The sequence below is a fragment of the Sceloporus undulatus genome, chromosome 6 (genome assembly GCF_019175285.1).
Source record: "Sceloporus undulatus isolate JIND9_A2432 ecotype Alabama chromosome 6, SceUnd_v1.1, whole genome shotgun sequence".
Taxonomy (NCBI): domain Eukaryota; kingdom Metazoa; phylum Chordata; class Lepidosauria; order Squamata; family Phrynosomatidae; genus Sceloporus; species Sceloporus undulatus.
Window position 1 is genome coordinate 36,580,823 of NC_056527.1, and position 20,433 is coordinate 36,601,255.

A 20,433-nucleotide genomic window follows, 5' to 3' on the forward strand; every position below is an offset into this window, starting at 1 on the left:
CCAAAAAGGCTGCTGGAATTTCTTACATACAATCAGCACCAACAAGACCATCCCTGCTGTTTTGTAATCTAAAAACACATGGCACAAAAGTTCAGCAGGGAGAAGTTTCCCCAAGGATTCAGTGCCTTGGGACAGCCCACTTACATGGCTGCACACTCTTGGCCCTACATGCTGAACAAATTGCCCTTTGAAAATGTTTTTCTTTGGGGGGGGGGGGTTCATAACATTCTCAGCTCATTTCTTAAGACGAGGTTGAAGCTGGGAAAGACTACAAAGTTGTTCTTGTTGCTGTCAAATTGACTTTGATTTATGGTGACCTCCAAGTCACCGTGTTATCAATAGCCCTGTTCAGGGCTTGCAAACACAGGGTTATAGCTTCCCTGATTGAGTCTATCCACATTAATTAGCTTTTAAACTTTTGGTTGCTTTTAAAATAATTTTAATGTCTTTTATGAGATTATTTTAATTGTTTTAAAATTTTATTATAAACATTTTTAATTTACTATTTTTGGAAGATGCTTTGGGTCCCATTTTGGGAGAAAGGCAGCATATCAATGAAAAAAATAAGTATATAAAATTTTAAATGCTTACCTTTCAAAGATCTGGGTTTGACTTTTCACATATTCAGCCATGTTAATGGTGAATCAGGTTTGCAACTCTTTTCTTCTTAGAGGCTCCATATCTCTTAACACCTATATGGCAGGCAGGTACAACTCTATGGAGTTTATCACACGGGGGAGAAAGCGTCATGCTCCTGTTGTTTTTTTTCTGTTACCATTGTGCAATTGTGAAGAAGATGATCACATGACATCAGGATGATCGCGTTGCCCAGAAGTTATCAAGGTGTCATGTTCCCGTCAGATTGTATTAACATTTTAAATCATTAAGAACATCTCAAAAGCGCAATCTAAATGTTATTACCACAAGTGTGTACTTACAAAGCACTAATATTGTGCAATTACGCATTACTGCAATTGCGGTTTCATTCCCAGCTTGCTATTCAAAATAACAGCAATGATGGTTGGGTGGGGAGGGGAGAACTGCCAGTATATCTCTTCTGCGCCTGTGCAGAGACTACAAAAATGTCCATTTGTCAGGATTCTGCTGTCAACATGGGAGTGTACAGGTATGTACACTAAAAGCGCTATTCTTCTGTAATTAAAGTGGAACTGCATCATCTTTGGTTTAGGTGTGATCATCTCCCGTTACTGTTTCGCTGCTCTTGTGAAATTGCACAACGGTAACAGAAAAAAACAGGAGCATGACGCTTTCTCCCCCGCGTGATAAACTCCATTATGTCCTCCATACTGCAAACAGTTATTTCTATCTAACTGAGCTGATTTAAACTGGGAAGAACTTTGCTTCAGTTTGTTTTCTAAGAATTTCCTGACAATTGCAAACCTTTTCACTGTGGTGACAGAAATAACTTCAGGTTTCTAAAATCTAAGATAAAGAGAATGTGAAGAATATTCTCATCCCTGTTTCTGATACTGGAGATAATATACAACCATCAAAAGCAGTGACCATTGAAAATGCCTACTCCCCTTTTGGTGACCCCAGTTACATCATGTGGTAGTGAATTCCACAAGCACCATTTCCTGCAGTGTTCCTGAGATATTACAGTTCACTCCAAGTTATTAAACATCATTTTAAACTGCTTATATTAGGGTTAAATGGGATTGGAAACTAACAGACATTTAATGGCCATTGTTTTAAAATATAAAGCAATAGATAGTTGACACTTTAGTATCCAGAGTGGGGGCAGTGGAGACTCACTGAACTACTCAAAACAACAGAATAACCCAAGTAATGAAAATATGTTGCCTGCCTGACATCATTTGAAGAAAATTAGATTTTATTGACATTGGCCTATAGCATATGTATCTGTTATGAATCAACAGTTTGTACTTGCAGAATATATACTGGGCAATTTTTCAACTCAGCAGGGAAAGTTGCTTAACATTAAAGAGTGTTTGGATTTGTCAGCCTGTGGTGCAGTCTATGATTCTCCCATGTTGACAGCAGAATCCTGTCAAACTGACATCTTTTATTTCAAGGGTACACTGAAAGGCAATCACCAGCACAATAATTTAGTCCTATTCTAGAGGGCAAGACGTATCATTATTACCCCAAGGAATACTAGATTAAAGCTATATATTTAATTTTCCATCACTTCTGATGTTTTACAACTAACTTCTAAAGATAAGGGGAACAAAAAGGAAGAGTCTGGAACTGTATCATGAATGAAGCTGATTTCTTCAATGGCTTGAGACCATGGTCTTTGAAAGAAGTACTGTAGATGTCTCCTGCTGTTCATATGGGTGACATCAGTGCTTTTCAGTTTTGGCTCTCCATATGTTTTGCCATGTTGGCTAGGGTTTTCAGAAGGTGAAGTCTAAAACATTTGGAGAGTCCAAAGTTGAGAAACAATACTTTATACAACTTCAAATGAGAATTTGGATGAGTGGTATATCAACATATATGGGACATATTCACCTTTGAACTTTCTTACAAATTAAATCTGGGCTATGGCATTAGCCCCAAAGCATATTTGGCACATTTTTTAGAAGACATTAGCCTGTTGTCAAGGGGGATTACACTACTAGGCAATAGTGATAACAGGAACCAAGCATCTTAATACATGCTCCCTAAAATTCACACACATTTGTAAATCGTGAAAGAAACATTTATGCGCTGATATTTTTTCTATATTTCTGAAATCACACATGAACCACAGAGGGCATTTTTTCCCCACATCCCTAAACACACTATCCTCCCCTCCCTCAAATTTTGTTTAACATGATGGTTTAATTTTAAAACAAATCATAAAAACCCTGCTACTTTATGTTTGGTCCCAATACATGTACTATTCTGTTGTTATTTTGACCCCACCCGCCTCTAATGGACCAATGTGGCTGCAAACATTTTACAAACATATAAATTCATTTTAAATCCTTTATTCATTCATTCATTCATTCAAGATTTGCTTATTGCCTGTTAGCCTAATAGGGTTCCTGGGGTGATGTACAGAATAAAGGAGAGGTAAAAACATTATTTAAAAATAAACTAAAAAAAATTTTAAGTAGTTTTTTTTAAAAAAAATACATGAATTTAGTATGTGCTGCAAGTTGCCTGTTGATACATGGTGACTACAAAATTTCATATGGTTTTCTTAGGAAAGAAATGCTCAGAGATGGTTTGCCACTGCATTCCTGTGAATATAGCCACCCGCAGACAGCTGTCCATGTTGGCTCCCTCATCCAAGTACTAACCAGGCCTGACCCTGCTTAGCTTCAGAGATTGGAACAGATCTGGTGCACTGAAATACACACAAAGCTATTTAAAAAGCCATTCCTGATTTTAAATCTTTCCTCGCTGTAGGAAGTTCAAAAGGGATAAAGCTTTTGAACTTATAGCAGAGATTTCCACAACAAGGGTGTCACTGCAAAGAAAGTCCTAACACATCTGTCCATCAACTGGTAGTGTCTGCATGAGCAAGATACTCTGGGAGCTCTGGACTATCCTCACCCCAGAGCTACCTCAACCTCCCCCCATTACCTGGGACACCCCCTCTCCCCCATTCTGAGCCAGGCAGTCGTTTACATGCATATCCTGCTGTGCTGCCCAGCTCAGCTGCTGTTGTTGCTGCTGCTGCACGTCACTTGCTCTGGAATCAGAAGAAGGCATCCCGCCTTACTCAAATGGCCAGGCATCTCATTTTAATTGCAGAGTGAGCAATGCACAGCAGCAATAGCTCTGCTGAGTGGCAGAGCAGCACACATTTTGAATAGCTGCCCAGTATCAGGTGGAGGGCTCAATATCTAATGATTTTTAAAATTCCATCATGATAGGGGTGTACCCCAGGCTTTGCAATGAACACGCCTGACACAGTCTAGACTGTTCGTGGCAAACTTATGGATTGGGCCCTGTATCATCTGGACTCCCTGCAAATAGGTTGTAACAGGGACTCAGTTTAAGAATCTTGAATCTCAACCTGGCATATACTTTTATTTTTCTGTCCCTTTTCATTGGAAAACAATAAATTATTTCCCTGAAATTAGTTTCTCCTTAAAGCTAATACCTGATAGGCAAATTAGCTTAAGCAGCTTAACTGTTCCTGTCCCAAGTGAACCCTTTTCCTATCCCTTTAGTCACACAACCTAAAAAGAAAGTTTCAGAGCCCTAACCTTCACCCCAAGACGGTGCGATAGGTATTCAACTGACAAATAATCCCCCCCCCCCATCAGCTGCATGTGACTGCCTATTTAGGTCCACACCCAACCAGTTGTCTAAGTTCCCGGACGATAGTATGGAGTAGGCAAAACCCCTTGGAAAGGGGAGGAAATTCCTTCTCGGCCCTAAGAGTGACCAACATAGCCACCCTGAAATAGAGGTGGGTGGGTGGGACAACAAATTTGCAGGAGGAAGAAGGCAGGGTTGGCACCAGGTTAATAGCCTTTTCTCCACCCCAACCCCTTCTCCAATGCAGCATGGGAGCGCCACATCTAATTGGTTGCTGGCCTCCATTCAAGAGGTCAACAAACTCATGTCCCTGGCCAGGGTGTGGCCTGGGGGATGTGAGTAGCATCACAAATTACAAATTCCTGTTAAAATATAATAAAAGGTATATGAACCACTAGCAGTTAAAGACAAGCTAAACACTGTATTTCCTCATTAGTACAGACCATCTTGGGAGGTCACAAACATAAAGTGGATGGTGTCACTGACTGATGCTTTCAGCTGAAGCTAAGTGCACAGTTATTGATGCCAAACAGAGTCATAATTACCAAACTAACAGAAAATGACTAAAACACAATGTCAACAAAACCACAACAAAAATATACTGGTACTTGTTTTCAATTATGAGAACAAGCACATTAAAAGAAAATGCAAAGATCTAACAGTACATTTCCATTTCTCCCTATTCAATGGGACTTACTTCCAGAACTGCACCTTAGAAATGAAGGCTACTGAATAAACAGGACTGGCTTCCAAGTAAATTCATTTAAGTTTGTGGCTCTGGGTTTCTTAATCTTAGGGTTCTAAACCTGGGAAATAATTCTGTAAAGTTACAATCTTCTGGATCATTCAGCAAGAGTAACTGATGGGCCTCTCCTCAGTGTGAATGTTCACCTATGACATCTATGAGCAAGTGTGCAAGGAAAGCATTCTATGCTCTATTCTTTGTGTACATGAACAACAGCACTGTGCCCTATTAGTGGACAAACTCTTTGTATTTTTTAAAAATGCTTTATAATTTCTAATTATAAATGAACAAACATAGTAAGCTTAATGCAAATTCACATAAAGTTAATTCCTATACTTGTTCTACACTACCTTTAGAAATGAAAATAGTCCTAGGACTTGGTATTTCCCTACTAATTCTTTTAGTATCTATATAGCAAAGGGTATAAGGGCGAGACATATATTTTTTGCAATTAATTTCCTTAAGATAATGTTAGAAGGATCAGGTTCTTTAAAATATAGATGAATTTCAAGGTGAGCCGACTAGCAGATGTTATTAATGGCATATGATTTATTGGGACATGAAATCTGAGCTGAAACCATATGATTAGCAGAGTTTTTTATAAATTATAATTGCTAACTGCTGAAAATATGCAGCATATTCCTAATAAACCAGCTTTGCCATTAGAATCTAGGAATTCTGTATCTGCTAAATGTTCAGTAACTCTTCCTATTTGTCTTTGGAAACTCACAAAGCATCCTTGCTACGGTATCATTTTTTACCTCATTATATTTGTATTATAATTATTTTATGGCATCATCACTACAAAACTGGGTATTTATTATGGGCAATATTGAAATATAGACAGTATCAGATTGCAAGGAACATGTTCTTATGATATCAATAATCTTGTATCACCATCACTTCAGTTTCATAAACTCTTCAAGAATCCCAAAGCTAAGGCCCTGCCCTCAGCCCATGAATATACCAATTTGTTGTGTTTCAAGTCAAAATTTTCAAATGACATGCAAAATGTGTGTGCATAAGCCTTCAAGAAGTCTGTTGACTTATCACAACCCCACTAATTCCATAGGGTTTTCCCATGCAAGGAATACTCAAGAGGTGGTTTTGCCCATTCCTTACTCTTAAATATAGCTGACAGCACCAAGTATTCATTGGTGGTCTCCCATCCAAGTACTAACAAGGGCTGACCCTAATTAACTTCCAAGATTAGACAGGATCTAATGACTTTAGGGTATTTGTGCAAAGTGTAATGTATTTATTTTAAGTATGTATATATGCTTTTTTCCTGCCTGGACACAAGCCTCAAATAAAACAGCATCCAAAATACAATCCAATTCAACAGTGAGAAAATGACTAAGAACACAAAATACACAGTAAAAAAGCCACTTGAATATTAATATGTAATATTTAAAATGTTAGAAGAAAATAAAAGACTTCATAACCCTGTGCTATTCAAATGTTTTACCCTTGGGATCCTCCTGTACATTTAGATGTGGATGTTGTTCCCCCTGACCACTCGATGTAGTATACAAACAAAAATATCTTGTTTGTTTAGTATATGTATTTTAATTTGCACCTTCATGTTTACAGTCAGCCATCCATATCAGCAGGGGTTCGCTTCTGTCCCCACTCTCATGGATACAAAAATTCACAATACCTCAAGTCCCATTATCATCAATGGATGCCACCATGCACATGGAGGTGTTGGCACGGCTACAGGCATGTGCTACTATTGACAACAATGGGGTGGGGCCATCCACAGATGCTCCAGTCTATGGATTGCTATTCTGCCAATATGGAGGGCTGACGGCATTCATATGTTAACATTGTATAAGGAAATAGCATTGTTCAAATTAGAGCAGTTTTATTTTAGTAAATTCAATATTTAACCCAATGCATGTATAAATTTTACACATCAAAAAGTTTGGGAAGAGGACGAGGAAGGATCAGGCCTGCAAGTCTAGTGCCCCCCCCTCGAGTAACTCTCACTTTCCCTCTGGGGGTCCTGCCCCACCATTTGATTACCACTTGCATAATTCATAGGCAAATAAAACTTAGTCCTCTGAGATTTTCCTTAAAAAGAGAGAGAAAAAAGGATAGTCAAGAGGGAACCACCAGAGCACCCTTAGAGCCTGTTGTTATGTGCCTTCAAGGTGACTCCAACTTTTGTCAACCTATCATAGGCTTTTTATTACAAGATTTATTAATCAGAGCAAGTTTATCATTACATTCCACTAAGGCCAGGAGAGTAAGACTTGTTCAAAGTCACCCAGTGGGATTTTCATGGCTTAGTAGTTATCTGAACTCTGGTCACTTAGAATGCTAGTCCAACATTCCAATCACTACACCAAGCTTCATCATAAAGGTTAACTACATCATAAAAGTTAACATTAACATCTTAAATTGAGTCATACAATGAAATAAAAACTATTACAGTGTGCCCTTCTTTTACATGGGGTATCTGTTCTGGACCCCCCCTGCGTAAAAGAAATAGTGTGTATGCTTGAGCCCCATTACAAGTAATAGGTGCACTGTATATCTGGGATAGAGAATGTCTTCTTTGCTGTGAAAGCTCCCTGACTTTCTAGACCAATTGTAATCTGTGAATATTTTTAGCAACCCCTGTATCAGCATATGATATCAAAAGACACTGAAGGCTCTAAGAAAATTGCTAGAGTTTCATTCTGTCTTTCCAGTTCCCAGCAAAGAACTTCAGGCAGGGTGAGAAAAGGCAATTTCATCCCTCAAATCAGATCAACTAAAGTGACCTGATTTTTTTTTCTAGGAAGGACTGCACCCTCTAGTAATGAAAAATGTTCTGTAATTTGCTGGATTTTCACCATGTTAATAAATGTTTTCAGGACCACTTTTTTCCTTCAAGACATTAGGGAATGTTTGCTCTCAAGAGAGATATCTACCATCTGCATGGCCCAGAATATCTCCAGAATGTTGAAGCCCGTCAGCTCTACTCAAACATAGCTCTCTTTTCAAGTCAACATGGATAAAGTGGGATCACAGATTTAGCCTTGCTACTTTGAGGCCATGTAGCTTTCTCAGCTCCCCTCGTGTATGCACTGTGAATTTATGCAGTAAGAAGTATATTCTATCTGCCAAGACCTCCTGACAATATACAATTGGCCATCTGTATCCACGGATTCTGCATCCACGGATTCAACCATCCATGGCTTGAAAATAGTCTATAGGTATTTGTATGTGATGTATGTAATGTATGCCAATGTATGTTTTTTAAGACATCAATAAAATTTTCTTTAAAAAAGGAAAAAAAGAAACTAGTCTATAAATAAATAAATAACTCCAAAAAGTTATGTTATATAAATGACACCATTTTACTATGTCACCATATATAATGGGACTTGAGCATCCATGGATTTTGGTATCCATGGGTTTACTGGAATCAAACCCCAGTGGATTTCAAGGGCCCACTGTAAAACACTGAATTTCCAAGGTACTAATCCTGTGTGGAGCTTCCAGATATACAGTTAAGTTCCCCATTGCAGAATATGTGAATATTGAATGTATGAGAGAAGCAGATGTAGAATCCCTCAGAGATGGCTACATGTACAGTTTTAGGATCACTACATCTATATTGACTAAGGGTGATTTTATTTATGTCCACCATTTTGTAAAAAAAAATCCATTACTTATAATCCCATTTACCAAAATGACGGTGCAAATGCTATTTTGTATCATATTTTTCATTATTGATTTTTTTTCATGTTCATGTCCAAAAGTTAAAAATAATCAAACCCAATGCGTGTGAGCATATTTTTGTTTTCTGAACATTATGTAAAATCCAAAACAAAACATGCAGAACATGCATAAAGTTTCTTTTTTTCCCCAGATTTTACCATTTTGCCCCAATCTTTCTACTGATAAGAAACCTTAAAGCAGCATTCAGTTGCTCTTACTTGTGATGTGTATAAAAGAGGCTCCTGTCAGCACACAAGTATAAAAGTGGAAGCAAAACATAAGGATTCACAGCTGCAGCTGTCTAATAAGTGTTCTGCAGTGCCTAATGGCAAAGTGTCAACTCAGGGATCTTCAGATACCACACAGTGCATCAACATCTCTATCATGCTGGTCTTAAGAGTCAAGCATTTTATATGCCAGAACAGTTTTTTTTTTAAAAAAAAGTAATACCTACTTCACTTATGATATCAGATAACTGATTATACTAGAAGATGGAAAATCTAAAGATACATACAGACTAACAAGGTTGTTTGTTGTTGTTGTTTGCTTTTTTGCATAATTTGCTACTGATATTGTCATAAATCTTTGTCCTCAACAAACTGTGCCCTCTGTGCTTTATATTTTATTCTCTGTCTATCTCTTCATCCATCCATCTAGGGATATAATTTCTTAATAGAGATTAAAGTCTCATGCTACTTCTTTCCTTGTCTTTTTTCTCATTACATGATCTTTTATTTTTGAGGAATTCTGTGTCACTGCACTGGGAATAACATTCATTTACATCCCTTGATTGTCACTTTACTTCTTATAGAAAAAGATAAACTGAGCTATTTGAGAGTTTTACTACTTCAAATCACAAGCCCCACTCTTCTGTTTATTGATGAGTTTGATGAAGTCTATCATGTGATGTTTTTGGTGCAATTTGGAAAGTATAGCATTTATTAGGAACAGAAATATCTGAAACCACAGTTCCAAAAGTAAATAGAAAATCCTGGTAGATATTTATCAAAGGAAACATGCAAAGATTTTGTTTCAGGACAGCGAAGAACAAAACTAAAATGAAAAATGACAGTATTCATGACAACACACTTTAAACATACCATAAATCATAGTGATGATATGCAAGTGTTATTATTTCATTCTCATGTGCAATCCTAACTCAAAGATGTAATGACTGTAGGTGTTTAGGCAGTCTCTTTTGATGGCTAGCATTTTGCTGGTTGAACAGCCCTTATAACTCAAGCTCCTTTGCTACCTGATCTCAAACATCAGCTGGCTGAGAATCTATTGATGCACCATTGCTATACTGGCTAATCTCAGCCAGCGAAAAAGCAAAAACAAAGGGGAGATGGAGAAGGGGTGGAGTGATGGATTGCTGTATTATACCAGATCTAAATCTCAAGTCCAGAGACACAGGCACAAAGCCAACCCCGGGTAATTTTAAATAATAATGATAATGATAATAACAATTTGCTGCTTTCCCCCAAAAAATCAGGACTCAAAACAGCTCACAATTTAAAAGAACAGTTAAAAACAAAAAAGTGAGCAATAAACCTGAATTAAACTATTATCACACAAACCTCACATTGAAAGAATAAATGCAATTTAAAAAGATAATTTTAAAACACCTAAACTTAAGGGGTTTGCATTCAGCACAACTTCAGCTGGTCTTAGGGTTGTCTGCACTATGAAAATAAAGCTGTTTATACGATGCATGGAGCCAAACTGAGAACAAACTGATATGAAGCTGTGCTCCGCACTAAAAACTGAGGGAAAGAAAGCCCTGATACTCTGCTTTAATGCAAAAAATGCCCGCCATGGCAGTGACATATAAACACCATGATAGGAATGTGGGAAAGCCCAGGTAGCATATGGAAGCAGTCTGGAGCATGCACCCTGGGATTGGTGAGACACAGACGCCATTGCTCACCATATAGTTTTTCTGTTTGAAAGTACAGATGCACAAGAGGTCATCTGCACTATTGATGTGAAAATACGACAAACAATGTAGGTCACCAGGAAATCAATGGGTGTAATTAAAACATACACAAACTAAATTAACCCAAATTAAAATATACATGAAGAAAGAGGAAGTGGGCATGTATGAGAAGTCTCCATGATTATGCTTTGCCAATGTGTCACTGGGTACACTGATGCACTGTAGAGATGGTGTATCACTTGTGCCACTGTGTGGCCAGGCACACAGGGCATTCAATGGGATGGCAGCTGGCAGGAAGAGGGAAGTAATTCTGGTGTCAGGTGGTGTGTCTGTGGAATGGTGCACATAGATGATGGGGAGGTGGAAAAAATAAACCAATAGGTGTGGCTTGATACCACATGGTGCAGTCCATCTGTGGATGTTTGGCTCACCTTGGGAGCAAGCCATGCAGACAGTGGAGTTTCCAATCAGTATGGGAAAAACTAGGATTGAGCCAGTTTTTCCTTTCCATCTGCTCAGGCCCCATGCGTCTGTCAGCTGACTTGATGAGTTATGATTGCAATCTAAAATGATAATTTACTTTTCATGGTGCATAGACCTTTGTCACCTGACAATAATTCACTGTTCCTAGATGTGTTTTTTGTTTTGTTATGTTTTAAAATGTACTCTCACCTGCTGTTGAACTTCTCTGGATGTTTTTCTCGCATGATATGAAATCTGTGAGCAATTGAAGCATCCTGTAAGAAATAATAATAAAAAAGGAAATATAATTCTTGGGTGCCAGGCAAAATATGAAACAATTTCTTAAACGTTGCTAACAAAATAAGAATGAAATCCTAACTCTCCAAGAGGGCCAAGGGCCAGATGAATCAGGTGAGGTTTTGCTGAATCCAAACCTTTCCCAGTTTAAGATGTTGGAAATTACTTAAAACTAGCCTCATCTGGTCCCATATTTCTCCTGGCATTGTAACTATATCCCTGGATCTGGATCTGGCATAATTTGACTTCTACCTCACTCCACCCCTATTTGTTGTTCTGTTGTTTTGGTTTAATTTTCCTGTGGGCTGATCATAGCTGAAAAAGCAGTTTTGCAAGCAGATTACTCTGCTTACAAACAAGAGCATATGACAGAAGGTTACTCTTAATTCTAATCCTGTATAACCAGTGTCTCTTTGAGTTAGGATTGTACTGTCCCACAATTACTCTCTAATGCATATTTACCTTGCGAATTATATTTTAAATCAATAAAATTAAAATAACTAATTGATAGTTTTGAAAATTTAAATAATCAGCATTTACCTTTATCAAGACTATTTATATCAGTATTGCTACCAATATATCAATATTGCTGCCAATAAACAGAGAGACAGCCAAAGCAGTATCACAAACCACACCAAAACCACACACTACAAAGCAGCAATGCTCACCCCACAAATGAAATTAAAAATAGAAGCAAATGAACACTGTTTTCAACTGGTATGCCTAACATTCAGCACTATGTGGAGGAACTGGAGCTCTGTGGCTGAACCTTTTAAATGGTACTCCCTAAAAGGATCACTACAGGTTTCTATAACATGGAACCACGACAGTTAAAGTGGAATCATGGCACTATAATTCTGTAGTGTGGATGGAGCTTCGTTTGGTGAAAAAGTCCAAGGTCCTTTGGGACAGAAAAATGGATATCCAAGAGATTTAAAGACAACTCTCCCCACAACCCAAAAAACAAAACCCTTAGGATTGCATGTTGTCCATGCCTATGGTAATGTAGTTTCCCCCCCTTTCCCTAAAGTAATTTTTTTTCCTGGGAAAAGTGTACAGGAGTGACAGGGAAGGGGAGGAATTATTGTCAAATGATTGACAAGGCCTTCCAGCCACTAGGAGCTTTCAAAAAGCTCTAATTAATATTAATGATTTCTACAAACCACATTTAAGTTCTTGCATTGTAAAAATGAAAGAAAACACCTAAGTAGTAACAAGCTGCTGCCAATATTTGCAAATCAATTCCTTTGTGTATTTCCCCCTCAAAAAACAAATGGCTTTTGCTTGTTGTGTCATGCATTTTTACTTATTTGTTTTATGGAAATATACTTGCTATTTTTATTGTGCTTTATATTTCTATTTTGTTCTTACTGTGCTGTGCTTTCTTGTAAATTCAGTATGAGGATTCTTTGTCTATTAAGCATGCACCCCTGGTTCATATGAGGTAATACTGAGCTTGTTGGATGTTGCATTAATTTGTTTCTATGCACAGGTTTGAATGGAGGGGAGTTATGAGTGCTCCCTTTTTCAGATGAAGAATTGACCGGATGAAGGAAAACAAATTGAAGCTGAATCCAGACAAAAGAGAGTTACTCACGGTAGTGGCCCCGAACCCAGGTATTGGGATACAACCCGAGTCCTGGATGGGGTCACATTCTCCTCCAAGGACTGTGAAGTCTGGGGATGCTTCAGGACCCATCACTCCTGATGATGAATCAGGTAATTGCGACAGTCAGGAGTGCCTATTATCAGCTTTGGCTGATATGCCAGCTGCACCCTTTCCTGGAAGTCAGGGACCTTGATACCGTGATACATGCTCTGGTAACCTCGTCTGGATTTCCGTAAAGAACTCCACATGGGCCTACCCTTGTGCTTGTCCCAGAAACTTCAACTAGTACAGAACATGGCAGCCAGACTGGTTTCAGTCACATCCAGAAGAGACCACATAACACTGATCTTAAGATCACTTCACTGGCTGCCTATTATTTTCCGGGCCCAGTACAAGGTGTTGGTTATTACCTATAAAGCCCTAAATGGCTTGGGTCCAACCTATCCATATAATCCTCCCCGTGCACTCAGGTCCTCTGGGAGAAATCTGTTACAGCCTCTAAAAACAAGATTGTCTATGAGCGCCCAGAGGATCTTTTCGGCTATCGCTCCCAGATTATGGAATGGTCTGCTGGATGAGATCCTTCATATTACCACCCTGAACAGCTTTAAGAAAGCCTTTAAGGTGTATCTCTTCCAGAAAACCTTTCCTGAATAAATTCCCAGCCATAAAAGAAAGGAAATCCAGCTTTTGATTCAACCTTGCTATAGTCACTGTTTATCATTATTTGTGAATTGTAAGTATGTTTTGATTTTAATCTGTTTAATTGTATTTTAAGGGGGGTGGGTGGGAATGGTGGTTTGTCTATGTATATTTTAATGTTGTAAGCCGCCTCAATTGCATTTTGTAGAGGAGCGGGATATAAATAATTTTTCTTGTTATTATTTATTAATAGTAATTATGTATGGTGCAATTTATGCTGCCTTTTATATATTCAGGTAACATCTATGCAGCTCTGAATATATGAGTTTTGTTTATTTAATGATTGTCATTCACGTGGCTTATAATTCAGAGGATCTTTAAAAACTGGCTACAAATGGTAGTTAGGGCATGTAACAAAGCATGTAAGGAATGAAGCAAAGAAAAATCATGGTGAAGATCTTATCAAATTCTAGCAGGCATAACTGTCTGTGCTCACCCTAAAGGCTGGATAGATGAGAGGGGTGGTCAATACTTCCAGGACAGATTACACTCTTGCCTTTCACCAGGGAATGGTTCCTTTTTAAAAATAAGTGTTAAAATACAGTACTTTCATTGACCCATGGATAAGTCAACTCAGGGTTTGGGGTTACTTTTTGACTAAAATTTCTAGACTCATTCATGAATATACTGTATACAGTAGTTCCTTCATCCTGAAGACATGCTCCCATTTCCCTTTCTGTATTCTGAAGAACAGTGTGTACAAGAGGAATAATCTGTTGTTAAGAAAGAACTGGAAATTTCATAGAATCATAGAGTTGGAAGAGACCACAAGGGCCATCCAGTACAACCCCACTGCCAAGCAGGAACTCTCCGCTTTTATTTTCCTTCCCATTCTCTCCATTGCTGGGTTGTGTTCAATAATAGAGTATTAAAGGAAAGGGGCCTTTCGTAGATAGGTATCACAGCATTGCAGCACTATGATTCACTTTAAGTGCTATGTCTGTATCCTATGGAATTCTGGGGTTTGCAGTCTGGGCAGGCACTAGAGCTCTCTGCCTCAGAACTCTAAATACCTTTCCCCATACTATGAATCACAAGATTCAACAGAACCACGGCTGAAATGATAGCGCTGTAACTGTACAATGTGAAAGGGCCCAAGGAGATCATATAGTTTTCCTGAGTGATCATTCACTGTCTAATATTTGGCATTTGCATCCAGAGATACAATTTCCACCCAGAGATACTGTTTCTGTCCAGAGATACAGTTGTTACTCTAAAAAAAGGAGGGGTTTAAAGCAGAAAATCCATAGCATTCTTTCTATATTCTTTCTGAATCTTCTTATATTTGGCAAAATGCTGGTTGAACTAGCAGGAGAGATTGTAATTCTTAAATGTCTCTACCAAAAGAAAGGGGAGGAAAGGCATCAGAAACCAACATTTTCAAAGAAGAAAGGATTTTCACTTTTGTTTGTGCTTGTCAAAAGATCTCTGAGAGGGGAGTCTTCCGGAGATACTTTGATAGTAGATAGCCAATTATCTTTGTTAAACCCATACATTTAATATACTGTAAAATCCATTTAGGTGCAGGACTCTGGTTTTTATCCTTGACATTTATATGTATATATGTATTCATATGATATGCTAGAATATGTTGTTTCCAACGGATGCAATGCAATGTAATTTTTGTAAACTTTTTATTATTTTGTGCTGGCCATGTGCCATAATAATAAGTTATTATAAAAAAATATTATAATCTGGAGTCTCTTTTTGTACAAACCACATTTTCTAGAATGGGGTTCCTATAGAAATCCAGCACTAGAAAGTATTGGCAGTATAATTTTTCGACCTTGCATTTTTTCTATCCTTGCCTTTAATGGCAGGTGAAGGATGAAAATTATGAAAACCAGATGTTTAGGTTGTCTAATAAAAGTAGCTCTTCCTCATATCAATGATTTGCATGTATCTTCCTGTTGAAACACATTTCTGAAAGTGTGTTTTGAGTAAATAATTTAGATAGGCAAAAACATTTTCCACTGACAATGTTCAGTTTACAGCATTCAAAAGAGACACTAATTATTTTTGTCATCATTTGACAGTGGAACATTTTGATGTAAATTTCTACTTCTATTTTATTGAGCTTGCAGGTTCTATTATGTCACACAAAAGCACTAATTCACAAGTTATTAGTTGAACATATCTATCAAAAACATGTATTCTCAAAAGCTTTTACTTTCCTGAATCCTCAAAATAACATGATTAAAAATCATTTTGCACTTATATCTATTGCCTTCAATGATATGATTGCTCCAAAGGCAAGCAATCTTCAGTAGACTAATCCTATATTTATATTGTCACAATTTCCTTATTAATATTATTCTGATAAATTCTCTCAAAGCAAATCTGGGCCTAAATTCACTAAGAAGCAAACTTTCACTAAGGAAAAAACAAAACAAAAAACAACCCAAGTCCTTGCCTGGCTTTGTATTTGTCAATGTGAACTCGTAACATTTCATTCCAAGCCTCCCAGAAATTTCAAAATATCAAAAACATGAGCTTAGTTTTTCCTTCCCACCTTTTTATTTTCATGAATTATTTGAAAGGAGAGAAAGAGAACATACACTCCAAGAGGTAGTCCTGTCCATTGAAACAGGAAAGAAGAAAGAACAGACTTATTGTGGAGGGCAGAATATCTTCAGATGCTTGAAGGTCATGGATTAGAACTGGAAAAGTGAGGAATACAAGCACTGCCAGTCTTTTCATGAGATATTTTGAGTACCATGTCTCAGGTAGAGTTTGAGAGAGGCATGAAGATAAGCCCTTATTTGGTATTTGCTGAAAAAACCTCACTGCCAACAGAATCAGTATGGTCTTGACCAGTTTGACTGACGCCAGGTTAGAATCCTGCTCATCTTAGAAAACTACTTAAGAACTGGTATGTCATCCACAGACTGAAGTCAGGTCACATCAACAGAGTCCTTATATAGGCCTTCCCCAAAGCCTAAATCATGGTCAAATCTTGCATGACTTGGAGCAGTTTCTTTTGGCTAGTAGTGTCTGGCCCAGTCCTTGCCTTGCTCATTTACAGTGGATGCGATTGGCTGATGATATAATATGAGGTCCTGTCCCTTTCTCCAACAGAGGGAGCTTTCCTTTGGATGTCACTCAAGATTTGGAACTGGAAAGCCAGCCACAAGTCCATCCTTTGCCATCACCACAGTCTCTGAAGTAGAGATGGAATCATGAAGCTCTCCAGACAGAATCACAGAATTCAAAGGAACCCCAAGGACCATGTAGTCTAAATGAGATGTTTTTGAGACGCAAATGTGTTGGACTGCAACTCCTAGCAGCCCTAGCCATATAGGACCAAAACAGATGGTCCAGTAAAGCCAGCTTCTAGCCAGCTTGGGGGTATGGAGCTTAGATACATCACACCCCCGAGTTTACTGGAAGCCACGCTATACTTTTTTCGCTCCTATTTGGGGCAGAATCCGGTTGGACTGGGGCCGCTGTGGCACCCACCTGGCTTTTTCAGGGGTGACTTTACGCTGCCCCTTTGGGCCGGTCTGTTTCAGTCACAACATCTGTTGTTATTGAACAACATCTAGAGGGTTGCACAGTTCCCACATCTTCTGTAAAGAATATCCCCCTTTTTCTTTGTCATTGTTAGGCACAGTTAATGGCAGGTTTGAACTGCAACTCCCATCAGCTCTAGACAGGACTAACAGTTAAAGATGATGGGAACTGTAGTCCAACAACACCTGGTGTGTCACAGACACTTCTTCCCCAGTTTAGTTTAGCTACACTCTCACTAACCACATTTTCCAGATAATCCAGAACCTGAAAGCACAACTTGCTGTTCATTTGCAAACAGTGGTTTCCAAGGAAACTTGGTTAATCACAGTTAGCCCAGTGAAACAATGAAACAATTTATCATGGCCAACACTGGCAAGGTCAAGGGAAGAAAGTGGTTCAGAAAGGAAGTAAGACAATGGTCTGGCTGCTATTTGGACTACACCTGTTGGCTAGCCTTATTGTATTGGACCACCCTTTGGCTAGCCTTAAACAAATATTCCCAATAGCTTTATAGTCATATTAATTTGTCCCTCATAATCACCTAGCTTACTATAGTGATTAATGAAATAGAGTCTGTAAACCACTTTGCATGCTTGAAGTGCTATATAATATTAATAGCCATGCAGAGCTTCAGTTATGATAACAAAGTGTAGTGCTATACACACAAATAATTTATAATTGATATACTTTTAATACAATGTTATTCTTGTTGCATACAGGCCAAGCCTATAAATTCACACAGTTTGTAAAGTATGGATCTGAAATTCAGATCTCAAGGCTCAACAGCGAGTAAATAATGTATACAGTCATTTTAGAGCCCAATTTCATTTGCATTTTTTATATATCAACACACCAATAGTTTGAGGTAGATCACTATTACTATAAGTTTTCAGAATGGGAACTATGACTAGAAGATTAATTATGATGTCTGTCTTGTGCCTCTGCTTCAGTGTCACTTCCCTCCACATCAAGAGCATGAAGGAATTGATGCATAAAATGAATTCTTAAGGAATGACTGAATAGGACTACTGTGCACTACTGTTTCACTCATAATTTCACTCCAGAGCTGGAAATTTTCTGAGAAGTTATTCAAACTTTCCCCTATATAGAATCTTCTCATGGAAATATACCACTTCAGATTATAAGCAGATATAGATTCCTACAATCATATCACCGTAAAACATCAACCCAGAACAAGGTGTGAGGTGTAATGATATGTTGATATGGAGAACAGAGCAAGGCACATGTGTCTATATGGCCAGAACCCAACACCAAATTGTAATAAAAGGATTACTGGTCCTAACAAAGGAGCAATAAGCATGGAGAGTAAAAGGAGTCATCCAAGCTCACCACAGAAAGATTTTGGAACTAAATGGGGAAAGAGTACCTGACAGACTCTTGGGATATCCCAAATTTGCATTCTCAACACTAGTGAAACATAAACCTCCACCACTTAAATTTCTTATTCTAATAGGAAGGTAAACAGTGAAGTATAGCTAACCCTGCTCTCCCAGCTATGGCTTGCAGAGGTCCTCAAGGAATGAAATTCCAGAAAGAAAAGAGTAGTAACTGACTACCAGTAATTGTATCCTTCTTTTACAAATACTTCCTTCCTTGTTTGCTGAAAGAGAATACTTGGCCTACACAGGCACAGTAATCACCAATCCCTACAGGTAACAGGGTAGAGTTTTAGTGTTCAAAGACTTTGTTACCTCCACTCCCAAACTTAAATATAACTTTCCACTTGAAAACGTAATGTGGTAGAATCTCATCCAATCATGTATCTTATTTTAGTGAATGCATCTTCCAATAATATAAAGTCTAAATACCCTGAAGGCACCAGATCCTGTCTGATCTTGGAAGCTAAGCAGAGTCAGATCTGATTATCATTTGGATGAGGGACCACCAAAGAATACCAGATGCTCTAACCCAGTGGTTCCCAAACTTTGGTCCTCCTGAAGTTTTGGACCTCACCTCCCAGAATTCCTGACAGTTGGCCAAGCTGTCTGAGGTTTCTGGGAGTTGAAGTCCAAATCACTTGGAGGACCAAAGTTTCAAAACCACTGCTCTAAGCTATATTTAAGAGAGAAGAAGGTAAAGGCAAATCACCTCTGAGTATACCTTGCCTAAGAAAACCCTATGAAATTCATGGGGCTGCCATAGGTTGACAGATTATTTGAAGGTATGTGTCTGTGTATACACATGCATACACAAGCACACACACAATTACATTTAAATCAATCTGGAAAAAAAGCATTAATCTATCCATCCATCTCAGAAACCAAACTATCATTCCCAGAACATGAGAGGCTTCAGTGAGGATCCATAGAAAACTGACAGTGTTGCTCAAACATTTTTGTAATTTTGCAGTCCCTAGCTATGCTCACATGATAAAATAACTGTATAACTCACTACAGTGATTATCTATTTGAACTGCATGGAGGATACTCTTCTTTCTCCCTGCCCTCACCTCTCCCCTGTCTCTAAGAGCTGTCTTTTGATCCCACAGGCAAAATTTCCATAACAAGTTAATAAATTAAAATGCCTTTCCAGAAGGTCAAAGGCTATGATATTATTGGCAAATTGACAGCTTTGCTCTGGCAGTCTTAAAATTTATTTGCCCATGGCTGTTTTTCAGAAGGTGCAATAGAAAGAAAAATGTACTATACCAAAAGCTTTCTCATCAAATTGTTTCAGACTATTGACAATCCTACATCTTAAGTATAATAACTTGCTATGATTATGTAAGTCTATTTCAATTTTTAAAGAAAAATCATAATAGAATTAACGTGATTTTGACTGCAGAATTATGAAGTGAAAATTGAACACAATGCTGTCTTCACCTATTTATCAACTAAAGGAGCATATTCTTCCATAAAAGACTGTCTAGGCTTTGAAGTCTTCAAGGAAGCTGTCATAGACATCAGTAATCCTTCTACACTACACAATTATAGGACTACAATTCTGATTTAACTGACATGTTCTCCTCCTATAGAATCTTGAGATTTGCACTTTAGGAAGGGGACTTATAATTCATAACCAAAGAGCTGTAATGCCTCACCAGACTGTTAACCCTAGGTTTCCATAGGGATGCAGCCTATGTAATGTCATAGTGCTATAACTGTGTTCTATGAAAGAACCAATGGTTGAAATGGGAGGAAGAATTTTCTTAGTTACAGCTTCTGTTGCCACAGCTCAAAATTATAATGC

At 38.1% G+C, this 20,433-nt stretch overlaps 1 protein-coding gene across 1 annotated transcript in view; it reads right to left on the bottom strand.

Moving 5' to 3' along the window:
- Positions 1 to 20,433, bottom strand: part of DGKB (diacylglycerol kinase beta) — a 277,224-nt gene that overhangs the window by 122,409 nt on the left and 134,382 nt on the right. The window contains exon 22 of the mRNA XM_042476726.1: positions 11,313 to 11,377. Coding sequence (XP_042332660.1) covers positions 11,313 to 11,377 — 65 coding nt within the window. The remainder of the gene's footprint in view (positions 1 to 11,312; positions 11,378 to 20,433) is intronic.